At 39.9% G+C, this 13,726-nt stretch overlaps 1 protein-coding gene across 1 annotated transcript; it reads right to left on the bottom strand.

The window, feature by feature from the left end:
• Window positions 1-13,053, bottom strand: LOC119744870 (uncharacterized protein YqhO-like). The gene is given in 13 exon segments (XM_038221054.1): window positions 1-204; window positions 812-907; window positions 1,323-1,417; window positions 1,420-1,480; window positions 2,305-2,409; window positions 2,831-2,987; window positions 4,022-4,128; window positions 4,523-4,653; window positions 5,119-5,214; window positions 5,866-6,001; window positions 6,380-6,516; window positions 6,670-6,817; window positions 12,772-13,053. Coding segments are annotated over 13 exon segments (1,533 nt in total). The 5' UTR covers window positions 12,964-13,053; the 3' UTR covers window positions 1-132.
• Between the last annotated feature and the right edge of the window lie 673 nt (window positions 13,054-13,726).

Genomic DNA, 13,726 nt, shown 5'->3' with positions numbered 1-13,726 from the left:
TTACATTATCGGTTAGTGATACAATATCGGTCAATTTGTGTGACATTATCGGTAAGTGATACGTTATCAGTTATAGTTACTACATTATCAGTTGTAACATGGATGATTGACCATGATCTACCACCGTGCAGTTCATGTCTTGCGCACCAACTTGTTCTCAGCAATGCGTTCACGGAGAAAAGCTATGCAGCCAACCTTGCCTTGCTGAGAAGGGGACAAAAATGGAACAAAACATTAACATACTAGATGTCTGAGCCAAACAACGAAGAAGCTTAACTTGGGTACTATGGCACAATAGGACTCCGTAGACGCTAATAACTATGAACATTCTGACAAAGTTGTACTAAATAACGTACTTCATTGCGATCCACATTTTTGCTATGGTAAGACAGGGGATACTTTATGAATTATTCGCCCTCAACAAGGCTAAAAGCCACTCAAGGTACATGGCTAGAAAAGGAATTAAAAGAAGTTTAAACCTAACCCTAACCTTTCTCTAACCCTAAGGGAAACTGAAGGTAGGAATTAACATTCCTCTTGAAACAGGAACAGGACAACCTTAGGTTGGAGGGAAACAAGCACCAGGCAGGCAAGGAAATCCAAAGAGATGCAGCACTTGGGAAAAAGCTATGGAACTTCTCTTCAATGTAGTTCTTATACGAAATACAAGAGACCAAAACATTCAGCCTGACTCGACCAGTTGATTCCCCAAAATTATTTTGTTTTTAATTTGTTGTGATGAGTTTCATGTACATTTAACAAAAACAACATGTTGCTTTGCAGCTTGAAAACAAACGCAAATGAGACTTACCTGAACCATGTAACTTTGGTCTTGTTCCTCCATGTTGAAGTCCAGAGTATCCAGGTAACCGGTGTTAATACCGATCGTACGATGCACATCAGAGCCCTGTACAGGCAACGAGATGGCTTTCGTTAACTAGCTTATCATGGTTAGACACCTATGTTCCGACACACTTATGTTCGACATTCCTGTGTTCCGACTGCTCTTGTTCCTAACCCTAACCCTAACCTTAAACGGGCTATTAACACATTCTTATGTGCGGGTTTCGGAACATAGGGGTGTCGGAACATAGAGCAGTCACCGCTTATCGTAGATCGCAGTGGAAATTCAATATTGTCCACGAAGAAAAACACCACATAAAACCAAGTCACGTAAGTGGAAAGAGGAGACAATGTTCAGTACAAGGGTTTTTACATAGTGTTGAACCTCCGAAAATAGAGATTAAGAACGAAGTGGAAGACATGTTTTTTTTTTAATCCTCAACATTTTCTTTATATATAAAACTGTAGATCAGTATTACCTGAACGAAGACTCTCTTCATATTGAGGAGCAAGGTGTCCAGAATACTGCTGAAGTAGCTCCCAAGACCAGCGATTTCCTTGCGGCTGTAGCCCGGAAATGGTCCATAATCTCCAAGCCTTTGCTCTCCCCAAACGCCATCAGTTCGTGTATAGTTAACTTCGAGAAAAAAATCCAAAAAAAATAAGTTCATGTCCTTAAATGAAAGCACTCTTTTTTTTTAAACGTCAGCCAATTGTTGACTTTCATCCACTGAACATACAGGGTGACCCCCCCCCCCCCCAAATGCAAGCATAAAAAGCTGCCTTTAAAAACAAAAGGGATAGTTGGATTTTATGTTTTGGGTATCAGATTAAAGCTGAGAGATTTTTCATTTAAATACTGAAACAATCATGAAAATAGCACTTTGGATTGCTGAAAAAGTGCCAATTTTGTAAAAGTGGTCATTTTCCATCCTGTATACCAAAAGGGATCTTCACTGTACTGCAGGTTTGTACAAATGAATTTGATGCAAACACCTTTTATTTTCCACCTGAACAGGTATTTCATTCTTTTTAGTCCTATTTTGAACCTTTTCAGCGACATAAATACGTCAAAATATTAAAGACATTGCACAAATGAAGGATAGTTGCACAGTAGGCTTGCAGTAAAATGCTTCACTGTTAAAAGTATTTGTGTACAAGATTAAAAATGACATTTTTACATAACTGGAAATTGTCAGCAACCCAAATTGCTATTTTCATGATTTGAAAGAAAAAGCTCTCAGCTTTAATCTGATACCCAAAACATAAAAATCCACCTATCCATTTCTTTTTAAAAGGCAAATGTTTAAGGGCTGCATTTTTGGGGGTAACCCTGTCTTGTCCTTTAACCGGACCGTCACACGCATGTGATTACAAGTTTGTGGATTGTTTCCTAAAGAAGAAGAAGTGGCTTTTGCAGGCGTACATAAAGGAACTTTGAAAAGGGTTCACAATTCTTACTTTGCCATCTTTTGACGTGTCCAGTCGTTTGAAAAATGCCTTTGCGTCAATGAAGTCTTGTCCAAATAGCTGCTTCTTGTCTTCGGTTGTAAGCTCCGAGTTTGGCTGTGAAGGGAAGAAGTAAGCAAATGATGTCACACGTCGTAACTGGGATTGCGACGCGTCGTAGTGCTTAGTGAAATCGGGTGCAGGTAATATTAAACAAATCATGCGATGAAACAAACAATGATTTGTCCCATGGCCTGACCTCGTTAAACATTTTCTTCTGAAAAAGTGGTGTTATAATGAACGAAAATGTTACCATGGAATTACAATGACCTGTAAAAACTTCTTTACTGTCTGATTAAACTAACCAAGTCGATCTTCTTAATTCCAAAAAGTAATGAGGTGAATGAAGTCACGAACAACATGTTTGGGAAAGGAGAGAGAATCTGACCCCAAACATGACTGTCTAGCGGGTCTCTTTAATTCAACGCCCATCCTTTAGGTCATGCACTCAGACTGAATTCCGTGTTGAATAGCCTACCTTGTTCATGGCCATCTCGAATTCCTGCTCACTAATAGTCCCGCTGTGGTCGATGTCGCTGTCCTGAAGTACCTGGAGAAACTTGGAAAACGATGACATAAGTGTTTGATGCTCGGTCCTCTTCTTCTCTATTTCCTTCATTGCCTCTTCCCGGGCTCTGTATACCATAAGATAATTAAATTTGCACTTTTATCAGTCAATTTTGAAACTGTTTATCTTGGCATGAAAAGAATTTCTTGATGAGGCAGCATCATGTATCATTGCCTTTTTAAATTCAACAGATTAATTCCAGTTTGCCCTGTAATATTTGAACAATATTGGTCGCAAAATATATTTATAGAGCAAGGATGGAATGAATCGTCTAGAACTTTGCCTTAAGGAGGCAGGAATAGGATGAAAAAAATTGAATCAGAAATTAAGAAATTGTATTCGAATACATGTAATTAATTTATTGTACAACCATCAGGACCATTTCGAGCGATTCACAATGAAGTGCGCCAAAAAGATTTTGCTGTGGAGAGTTTAAAGTTTACGGTTGACAAAGCATGACCCATTTGAATGAGTGTCAGTAGACAACTTGAGCTAATTTGTTGTAGATTGGAGTATGGCGTTCTGCCGCCCTACAGAAGAAAACACCATATTGATAAAAAGGAAAGAAAATTTCCCACTCTGCGAATTTCGACCATCTCCCACAATAAACTGGGAAATATGAGCTCTCCATGGCAAACTCTTGGTGGCGCACTAGTTTGTGAATCGCCCGATGCCTGGGAAATGTTTGCTTCGTATACTTGTAAACCTTTGAAAGTCTGATGTGTTGGCTCATAAGAATGCTGGTTCACAAGAAACGTGTTTACAAGAAAGACTCTAAAAACTAGAAGAAAACCACAATGAAACTGTGATTTGCACCATTGACCCGAGCTGAAGGAAGATTTTAACCACAGCCATTTAAGTCACGACAATTTGAGGTACACGAAGTACACCTGAAGTTAGAATAACACATTTGGAAACTAGGAATTATACAAAGATCGACTACAATAAACACAAGTGCCCATAATATGCATCTTCATCACGTATGGGCCATTGCAAAAAAAAAACCCAAGTTATATTATGTATTCACGTTTCGTTTATGACGAGACAAGGATGAGTTATTACGTTATATTATCGTTAAACAAAAACGAAAAGGGACTTTACATGGCCAGAGGGGTGTTAGGGACAACCGGCTTTTCAGACGATGTGATATGCTTCTCAAAACGTTTCATCAGGTCGTCCTTCATAATCTCCCTCTCATCGTTGGCATACTGAATGAGATCACACAAACATGGAAGTAAGAACTATATAGTAAAAGTGCTTGTCCATAGGCCTAATTGGATCAGATAGGCTGATACTGTTTAGTTAACGTCCCTGATGGACAAGCGATGAAACTACCAAACTCTAGGTATACTTCAAAGCGTTTGTAGACCGAAGAACAACTTAAGAGAAACGTATTAGAGGCATGAAAATTGTATTAGCGGCATTGTCACATAATTGGACTCTTTTTGAAGAGATTGATGTACTGATGTTAGATGTTGTGGCATCAATTAGCTCGGATTTCAAAAGGCAGACATTTAAAAATCACTGAAGGCTATGAATATATGATGCGGAATTTTCTGTGCATAATTACTATTGTCATCAATTATTGCTTCTTTTACTTACAAGTAGGATCCCCAATGTGTTCTCGTCCTTAGGAGAGAAGCGTTTGTTGGGGTCCCAGAGTTTTGGAAGTTGCTCAAATGGCTGAAGACGTTTCAGAAAGGAATCATCGGGTTTCATGGACAAATACCAGCCTGAAGCAGAAAATGAAACAATTGAAAATGTAACAATATATATGTTTCTGTGATTATGAATACGTAGTTTAACCTATATCGATAATGCAAGTCCTATGGCTGAAACACAATTTCATTTACATAAGTGCACATGTTCATCATGGGCGTCGCCAGGATTTTTTTTTACAGAAGGAGGCAGAGCTCTCCAAATCCTTGTACTTTCTCCAGCATATCCTCAATTTATCATAATTATTTTCGAGGGTGGGCGGGGGGGGGGGGGGATTTGCCCACTCCACCCAATTGAAATGTATATACCCAAAAAATTACTCTAATGAATAAACTGCACAGGATATAGAAGTTTTACAAATGCGATATTATAAATTGTATAGGTAATTACAGCACATTTGGTTCGAGGTTTCGTGAGTGAATGTTGGGGTGCGGACGCCATCACCACAAAAATAGAAAAGAAAGTAGTGATAGCATTACCGTCGTAGCAATGTATTGGATAGTTGCAGAGTAGTCCTCCATCTACGTAGTAGTCCGTTGTGTTCCCGCTCTTTACTTCCACAGGGCAAAAAAAGCCTGCAAAGAGAAAACAAGTGTAACCGTTTGCTGCATGTTACATGCAAAATGTATTACTCTAAAGTGTCGCATGAGGATCCATGCGGGGTATTACATTAAACCCTCGTAAAAAGGCAATATAGACCCTTGTCAAGAACAGACAACCCCAACTCAGCCAGTGAGTATATTTCACCTTTCACATAAAGAGAAGGCGAGACATACAAGGAGAGGTCATTTTCCATTGATCGACATCAAGATATTTTGCAATTTTTTCTATGACCTAAGATAAAACCAGGATGTTCTCATATTCTGTAGTGGTTCATAGGGCCAGGGGAGACGTTTTACTGCCAAATGACATTCCATTCCCTCCATTTTCCATCGTCAGGATAATAAAAACAAAATTGGACCTTTACGAGTTTTAGAGAAATATCAAAGTTTTAAACTCCAGACTTACAACACTGACCGTATAGGCCCTACACTGAAGATGCTCATGAACGAACCTTGTTAGGACTACATTGAAACTCTATAGACAAACTTTGTTGTAAAAACAAATCCAAAAGTGATGATTTGTTATAATTGCAGAAATCGGGTAATATAAAAACAAATTAGCTTGATGTAAAAGAATAAAAGAAGGCCTATTTAGCCAAGACAATAGACCTGCATTGTCTATACCTGGAATACAGCCGGACATCCGAACTGCTTCTCTGATAGGCATATCGGGAGTGGTTTTGACATGGCAATACGTGCAGTCCATGGTGTTCATGTTGGTCACGGTAATACAAAGCTCCGTTTTATTTAGCTGATACAACTGGTTGGGTAAAAAAAGAAGAAGAGTTATGTTCAAAGTCGGGTGGTTTGTGTGTGGAATAGTGTCCGACTATGGGTCGTACAATTTCATTTAGAAGGGGTGACACCTGAAAATTGTTTTGGGAGGGTATTTATAAAAGTCCAAAATGGCCACCGCGATGTATGTTATGCACATACTTTGCTAGATGCCATATAATACTTTTTGTAAAAAAGGGCACTTGCTCAGAAAAAGGGGCACTTGTTCAGGGGGAAAAACGTGCACTTGTTCAGAAAAAAGGCACTTTTTACAAAAGGGGGGGGGGGGGTAAACGCTTGTGAAAAAAGGTATTTGAATGGAAAAGGGCAGACCTTTGCACTTTCTCATGACCTTTGCACCCACCTCTTTAAATGTCAGGTCTGGTTTGCCCGTCTTAGCTTTGAGTTGCTCACCGAACCAATCAGAGATCTTCTTGCCGGGATGCAAACCGTAGCTCATCAGCATGTTAGGAAGAAAGCTGAGTGTGCCAAATCTGGCATCTGGAATCAAACCACAAACCATCATTCTGTACATCTGCTCGTATCCACCGCCCAAAATATCAAGGATGACCACAAATATTAGCCCCCCCCCCTCCTCCTCAGACCCCCTCCCCCCCCCCCCCCCGCTCTTGCAACTGGGTTCCGCCTACTCACCAAGGAAGACTTTCGAAATATCGCCACTCAGGAATGCCTCGATATCATGCGAGTTATATCCAACAGCCATCAGTGCAGCAACCATTGAACCGGCACTGGCCCCAGCAAAACGTTTGATGTTTCCCCAGTAGCCAAGCTCCTCAAGAACCTGCATGTGATACAAGGAGAAATTCTATTTTTAATGAACAACTGTATTATGTCCATATAGTGCATTTTTAATATAAATATCCCAGACTCTGTAAGTTTTCCATTGCATGCAGGGACACATTTTCAATTTAGTTTGTCAAAGGATGAACATTTTTATAATTAACACAAGTCATAACCGAGTACAAACTTTGACTTGAGCGGCCCTCATAAAGAGCTTGCAAAGGGCGCCCTCACTGTCGACAGGTTTTGGTTATAGACCTTAAATTCTTTTGTTTGTAAACATTTGCGCCATTTTATATGGGCTGCCGCAAGCGCATATATTGAAGCCGTGGTTGGCAACATGTTTTACCCAAAAAATTCCCCCAAACGCCCTCAATACAAAGTAAAAAAGCATGTCTGGGAATTATGTTGTAGCTTTGTTGACAATGTTGTATTTCCAACAATCAAATGTCTGTAATAACTTCTTTATTTTGTAGTGTTGGACCTTGCATAGTTTTACAACCCGTGGTTGGCAAAAATGCAGTTTGCCAACCAAGCGTAGAAGGGTCTATTCAAATTCACAGCAGTGACAATGGCAGTAAAAAGCGTCTAATCACGGGTACCGGTGTAGCGTGAATATCCGACTCCATGAAATGTGGACTCATTGGTATTACTGCGCACGCGTGAGTACGATACTATGCTATTTTTAGGATCGTTTCGGGAGAGTGACCTGTCACGTGCGAGGGATCAACCAATAATAGGGAAATAGGGGTCCGATTTTCATAGGAATAGGATTTTCATGTGACACCGGCGCTCTGTACAAGTTGGCCTATACGTATTTACGCAAGTAACCAAAGCCGTCGAGTTTTATACAGTTACCTTCAACATAACCACTGCTGCTGCATTCAATGCGACATCAGGTCCAAATCTTAATTATTCATCTTGAAAACATTGAAACTTGATGTGATATCATCATGACGTCATCACTTGACATGTGACGTCATAATTCAAAGTCCTTTGAGAATGTAATCACATATTATATGCCACCATTTATTATAAACAGAACTACACATCCTTCCTTGATGGAACTTATACTTGAAACTTTACATGTCATACGTCACAAAAAATTACCGAAACAACCCTGTGTTTGTCCACAAACATAAATCTAGTTAACATTAATGTCTGTCCGGTATAGCGTGAATATTGGACTACATGAACTATGGACTCATTGCGCGCGCACTAACAATCACATCCGTGCTGAAATGTAGACAGTTTTTTCCCGGACACTTGGCCTCCGGGTTGTGCACACTAACTGACAATAGCCTAAATGGGGCTTTTCAGGTCAACACGTGCGCAATGGCACTTGTTCGGAGAAAAAGGCACTTGTTAACAAAAGCATTGCACTCTTTTCAAATATCTTTACAAATAAGCGCTGGTGAAAAAAGGGCATTTGAATGGAAAAGGGCAATCTTTACAAAATATTGCTGTCTACGCCTATGGCACATTTACAAGCGAAAAAAAATGGCCTACAATATTGCAGCACGTCGGGTAATTTACAAAATACGTATGTTGTACACTACAAAAAATGCTGGATAAATGAAAGCTGGGCAACTTCATTTCGGCAGTTGCTGGACAATTTCACCGCAACAAATGGATGCAATTTGCAGTTGACCAACATTGGTCAAATTATAATTTCTATGATTTGGGTAAACGTTGTCCATTTATTGGGTATCTATTTAATAGTTTGATAAACTTACTAAAATGTTGAGCAAAATAACTTTTTCCCACAATGTTGGGAATTTTTACACTAGAGAGGGCACTTTTTGTTAACATTGCAGTGAAGTGTTGTGGGCATGTCAGCATTTTTGGTTCGCGATATTAGTCACGGCAGTGGAAGATTTGTTGAGCGAATGGGGGCTGTCGGACCTGAGTGGTACACATTTGGGTAAGAAATCAGTGTTCGTGTCTCCCATATAGCTGAGATAACTTTTATGTTTGAGTTTATTCAGAATGCGAATCGTCGCATGATGGGGGTAGGCCTAGCCTCACATTTCAGGCCCATAATTATCTACGTGTTGCATACATGTACACGAGGTACACCTAGCCTACATACGATATTCAAGCCCGCGGGAACGGGGGGTGCTGTGGGTGCAGCAGCACCCCCAACTATTTGGATTGAGGTGCTGGAATGTGGCCCCACGCCGTAAGGGCTCGGAAAATAAACAAAACATACACGACGGAATGTACTAAATGTAAGAAAGCAGCCTTGCAACAATAATATTTACATGCGATGCCATGCGTAATTATATAATTCTTTTTCCAGAATTAAATGGAACCAAAAATAGAGATGAAAATACAGGGTTCTCCACTTTTCAGTCAAGTTAAACGTTTTAAGAGCAACGTACAGTATCTCTAAACAAAATAATAAAATACATTGTTTGATAATCGCAAAAAACTTTTGCTAAAAAAGTCAAATGAAAGTGGCCAAGAATCGCCTCAGATTGCACCACAGAGCATCCATATTCGAAATTGAGCCACGACGTAAGGGCTTTGCGCTCCGTTTTCGTATTAATTTTGTCCGTCCTTTATAAATTCCAGCACCCCCTGACAAAAGTTTGTTCCAGCGGCAGTGCAATGTCACAAGCATAAGTGACAGTTACGTAAAGTTTAGGTTTGCTAGGAGGATAAACAACCTAATGGTGCCAGACTGGGACCTTGAGTGCTCAAAAACGATGCAAAAGAAGATCAGGCCAACTTCACTCACTCTTCAGCCAGCAAACTTCTCCAAAACTGTCAATCGGCAAAGAAAGGGTCCTCAGTATTTCACCAACCACGTTTTAAGACTCATACATTATTTTGTAAAGGAGATTTTCTTCAATATTTGGCAGTGGCTTGCACAAGAGAGGGAGGTCAATTGATTTCAAAATGAGGTTAAAGACTAGACTTCTACATGTCCATCCATGGGCCAATAATTGTTTGACAAGACTGAATTCTTCATTCATTGTCATTAGTCTGGTGCCTGACTATGGAGAAATGTGTATAAATAGTGACCTAGTAACCGACATCCTAGATATTTGTTTTGGCACAGTCAGCCGACAGTTGATTTATGCAGTATTGAAGCGGTGTTGGACAGGTTGTTTCAGGTGCTAGTCTATATTCTTGCATTGCAGGTTTTCATGCCTTAAGTTTTGTGACTCTCATACACAAAATTTTTGGACTATTATGGTGCGTGCTTTGTGCATGTAGTTATTTTAATTTAGTAAATACACATGTTTAACTAAGCAATGTCACGTTTAGGACCCATGGTTGTACAGGGCGAGTCAAAAAAGCAGAATCCAAACCCCAAAATTCTAGTTCATATATTAAAAAAAAATATGTAGCACCAAAAATAATGACTGGAAAGCCAATTTCATGAGCTACTTTTAGGTGCAAAAAAAAATTACTAAAATTTCTCAATCAGTTCAAAGAATATCCGTTCAAAGAAATGAGGGGAGGGGGGTTAAGTACCCCCTTCCCCCTGCTGGCAACGCCTGTGCTAATGGAGCGGGATTACGGGAATCCCGCTCCATTAGCACAAAAAAAATTACCCCAAACGCCCTTAATACAAAGTAAAAAGCATGTCTGGGAATTCTGTTGTAGATTTGTTGACAATGTTGTATTTCCAACAATCAAAATTAATGTCTGTAATAACTCTTCTTTATTTTTGCAGTGTTGGACCTTCCATAGTTTTACAACCCGTGGTTGGCAAAAATGCAGTTTGCCAACCAAGCGTAGAAAGGTCTATTACAATTCATAGCAGTGACAATGGCAGTAAAAAGCGTCTACTCATGGGTACTGGCGCTCTGTACAAGTTGGCCTTTACGTATTTCCGTCGAGTTTTGTACAGTAACCTTCAACATAACACTGGTGCCGCATTCAATGGACTATGGACTCATTGCGCGCGCACTAACAATCACATCCGTGCTGAAATGTAGACAGTTTTTTCCCGGACACTTGGCCTCCGGGTTGTGCACACTAACTGACAATAGCCTAAATGGGGCTTTTCAGGTCAACACGTGCGCAATGGCACTTGTTCGGAGAAAAAGGCACTTGTTAACAAAAGCATTGCACTCTTTTCAAATATATTTACAAATAAGCGCTGGTGAAAAAAGGGCATTTGAATGGAAATAGGGCAATCTTTACAAAATATTGCTGTCTACGCCTATGGCTCATAAAAACTCTGTAGACCGATAAATTATTGCCTAAAGCCCCAAACTTGCCATCTACCGATCATAAACATAAAGATACATTTGGTCTTTTAGTCTTTTATATTTGCCAGTCCCTGTAACAAACAAATAACACTGCAAATATATCGAGAGCCACATCGTTTGGTGAGTTAGAACTATGTGAATATTTTTATGAACAGAAATTCGTCCGCTTCCAGTGGAACCAATTGTTTTAACTTAAACCAAAAAAAAATCCTTTCGGGTTTTATAAGTTTCAGTATACTACCAGTATATTTCATCACAGTGCATCCAGAATCCAACATTTTCCGGGGCCTTAAAGCGGGCCCCTGGCCCTGTGGCCCCACGCCGTAAGGGCTCGGAAAATAAAACAAAACATACACGACGGAATTTACTAAATGTAAGAAACCAGCCTTGCAACAATAATATTTACATGCGATGTCATGCTTTTTCCAGAATTAAATGGAACCAAAAATAGAGATAAAAATACAGGGTTCTCCACTTTTCAGTAAAGTTAGACGTTTTAAGAGCAACAGTATCTCTAAACAAAATAATAAAATAAATTGTTTTATAATCGCAAAAAAACTTTTGCTAAAAAAGTCAAATGAAAGTGGCCAGGAATCGCCTCAGATTGCACCACAGAGCATCCATATTCCAAATTGAGCCACGACGTAAGGGCTTTGTGCTCCGTTTTCGTATTAATTTTGTCCGTCCTTTATAAATTCCAGCACACCCTGACAAAAATTTGTTCCAGCGGCAGTGCAATGTCACAAGCATAAGTGACAGTTACGTAAAGTTTGGGTGTGCTAGGAGGATAAACAACCTAATGGTGCCAGACTGGGACCATGAGTGCTCAAAAACGATGCAAAAGAAGATCAGGCCAACTTCACTCACTCTTCAGCCAGCAAACTTCTCCAAAACTGTCAATCGGCAAAGAAAGGGTCCTCAGTATTTCACCAACCAAGTTTTAAGACTCAATTAAATTTTTAAAGGAGACTTTTCTTCAATATTTGGCAGTGGCTTGCACAAGAGAGGGAAGTCAATTGATTTCAAAATGAGGTTAAAGACTAAACTTCTACATGTCCATCCATGGGCCAATTGTTTGACAAGACTGACTTCTTCATTGTCATTAGTCTGGTGCCTGACTATGGAGAAATGTGTATAAATAGTGACCTAGTAACCGACATCCTAGATATTTGTTTTGGCACAGTCAGCCGACAGTTGATTTATGCAGTATTGAAGCGGTGTTGGACAGGTTGTTTCAGGTGCTAGTCTATTTTCTTGCATTGCAGGTTTTCATGCCTTAAGTTTTGGGACTCCAATACACAAAATGTTCGGACTATTATGGTGCGTGCTTTGTGCATGTGGTTATTTTAATTTAGTAAATACACGTTTAACTAAGCAATGTCACGTTTAGGACCCATGGTTGTACAGGGTGAGTCAAAAAAGCAGAATCCAAACCCAAAATTCTAGTTCATATATTAAAAAAACAAATGTAGCACCAAAAATAATGACTGGAAAGCCAATTTCATGAGCTACTTTTAGATGAAAAAAAAAATACTAAAATTGCTCAATCAGTTCAAAGAATATCCGTTCAAAGAAATGAGGGGAGGAGGTTAAGTACCCCCTTCCCCTGCTGGCTACGCCAATGCAAATGGAGCGGGATTACGGGAATCACACTTGGTTGCAATGGTTACAATATCTGAATGCGATCAAACGTATATATAGGCACAACCGAAAAACACATACTGACCCGAATCGCCCCAGTTGCTGATAGGCCCTTGTTCCCTCCGCCCTCCAACACGATACCATCATAGGAGAAGTCATATCCTCCGAGTTCCTCCTTCTGTTCAGCCGTGAGAATCGGTGAGTCAGGGGCCGAGGAAGAAGTTGGAGAGACTGCCATACTGGCAATTTCCCCGTACTTTGAACTTGACTGGCCCATATTGACAGTGTTTGAAGTTGATTGCAAGAGTAAAATACAGCTGACGTGTCCAAAATCCAACACGCACAATGCGGGATAGATGAGGGTGCCACCGTCGAAAGGTTCGTTTTTACTCCATCTAGGCCAATTGTGCATGCTCGCTGTTTCGGAACAATAAACCATTGCTATGACGTCACACTATGGTAACTGATTGGACGGTATGTACACGGACTCTCTACCGTACACCATTTTTGAGTCTGTGTTCAGAAAAAGGGACAACGCATCAAGTTACAGCATTTCGTTTTTGATGCGTATAAAACAAAATCATCAATTGTTTTCCTTTGTATATAGTTAACATTATGTAAATAAACGCAGCACACTCATATTTGTTTCATTTTGTTTCACTGAAACACAAACAACTAAAAACTAAGACAACGTTTTCTTTGCCAAAACAAAAACGAAAAAAGGGTAGCAGGAAAAGCAAAAACGAAACCTGTTACTAGTTTAAGCCCAAGGAAACCCGAGTGCGGCCGAGTTCGTCAGAAAGTGTCTCGCGGCTGTTTCCTTTGAAAAAAAACCTGTCCACGGGGCATGGCGGGAACTCATGCGCGACCATGGATTATGACGGGCATGCACATGTTTACTGTACTTGCTGTATTTGCTCTCTTTAGGCCCCCTACTTTACTTTGTCTATCATAGTCACCTTTGTGCTGTTTTTGTGTGTGTGTGAAGAATTGTATGGAATTGACAACTTTGTTTTGTGCAGACATGAAGACATGAGATT

The sequence above is a fragment of the Patiria miniata genome, unplaced genomic scaffold (genome assembly GCF_015706575.1).
Source record: "Patiria miniata isolate m_02_andy unplaced genomic scaffold, ASM1570657v1 HiC_scaffold_7, whole genome shotgun sequence".
Taxonomy (NCBI): Eukaryota; Metazoa; Echinodermata; class Asteroidea; order Valvatida; family Asterinidae; genus Patiria; species Patiria miniata.
This window is presented reverse-complemented; position numbering and strand designations above follow the sequence as displayed.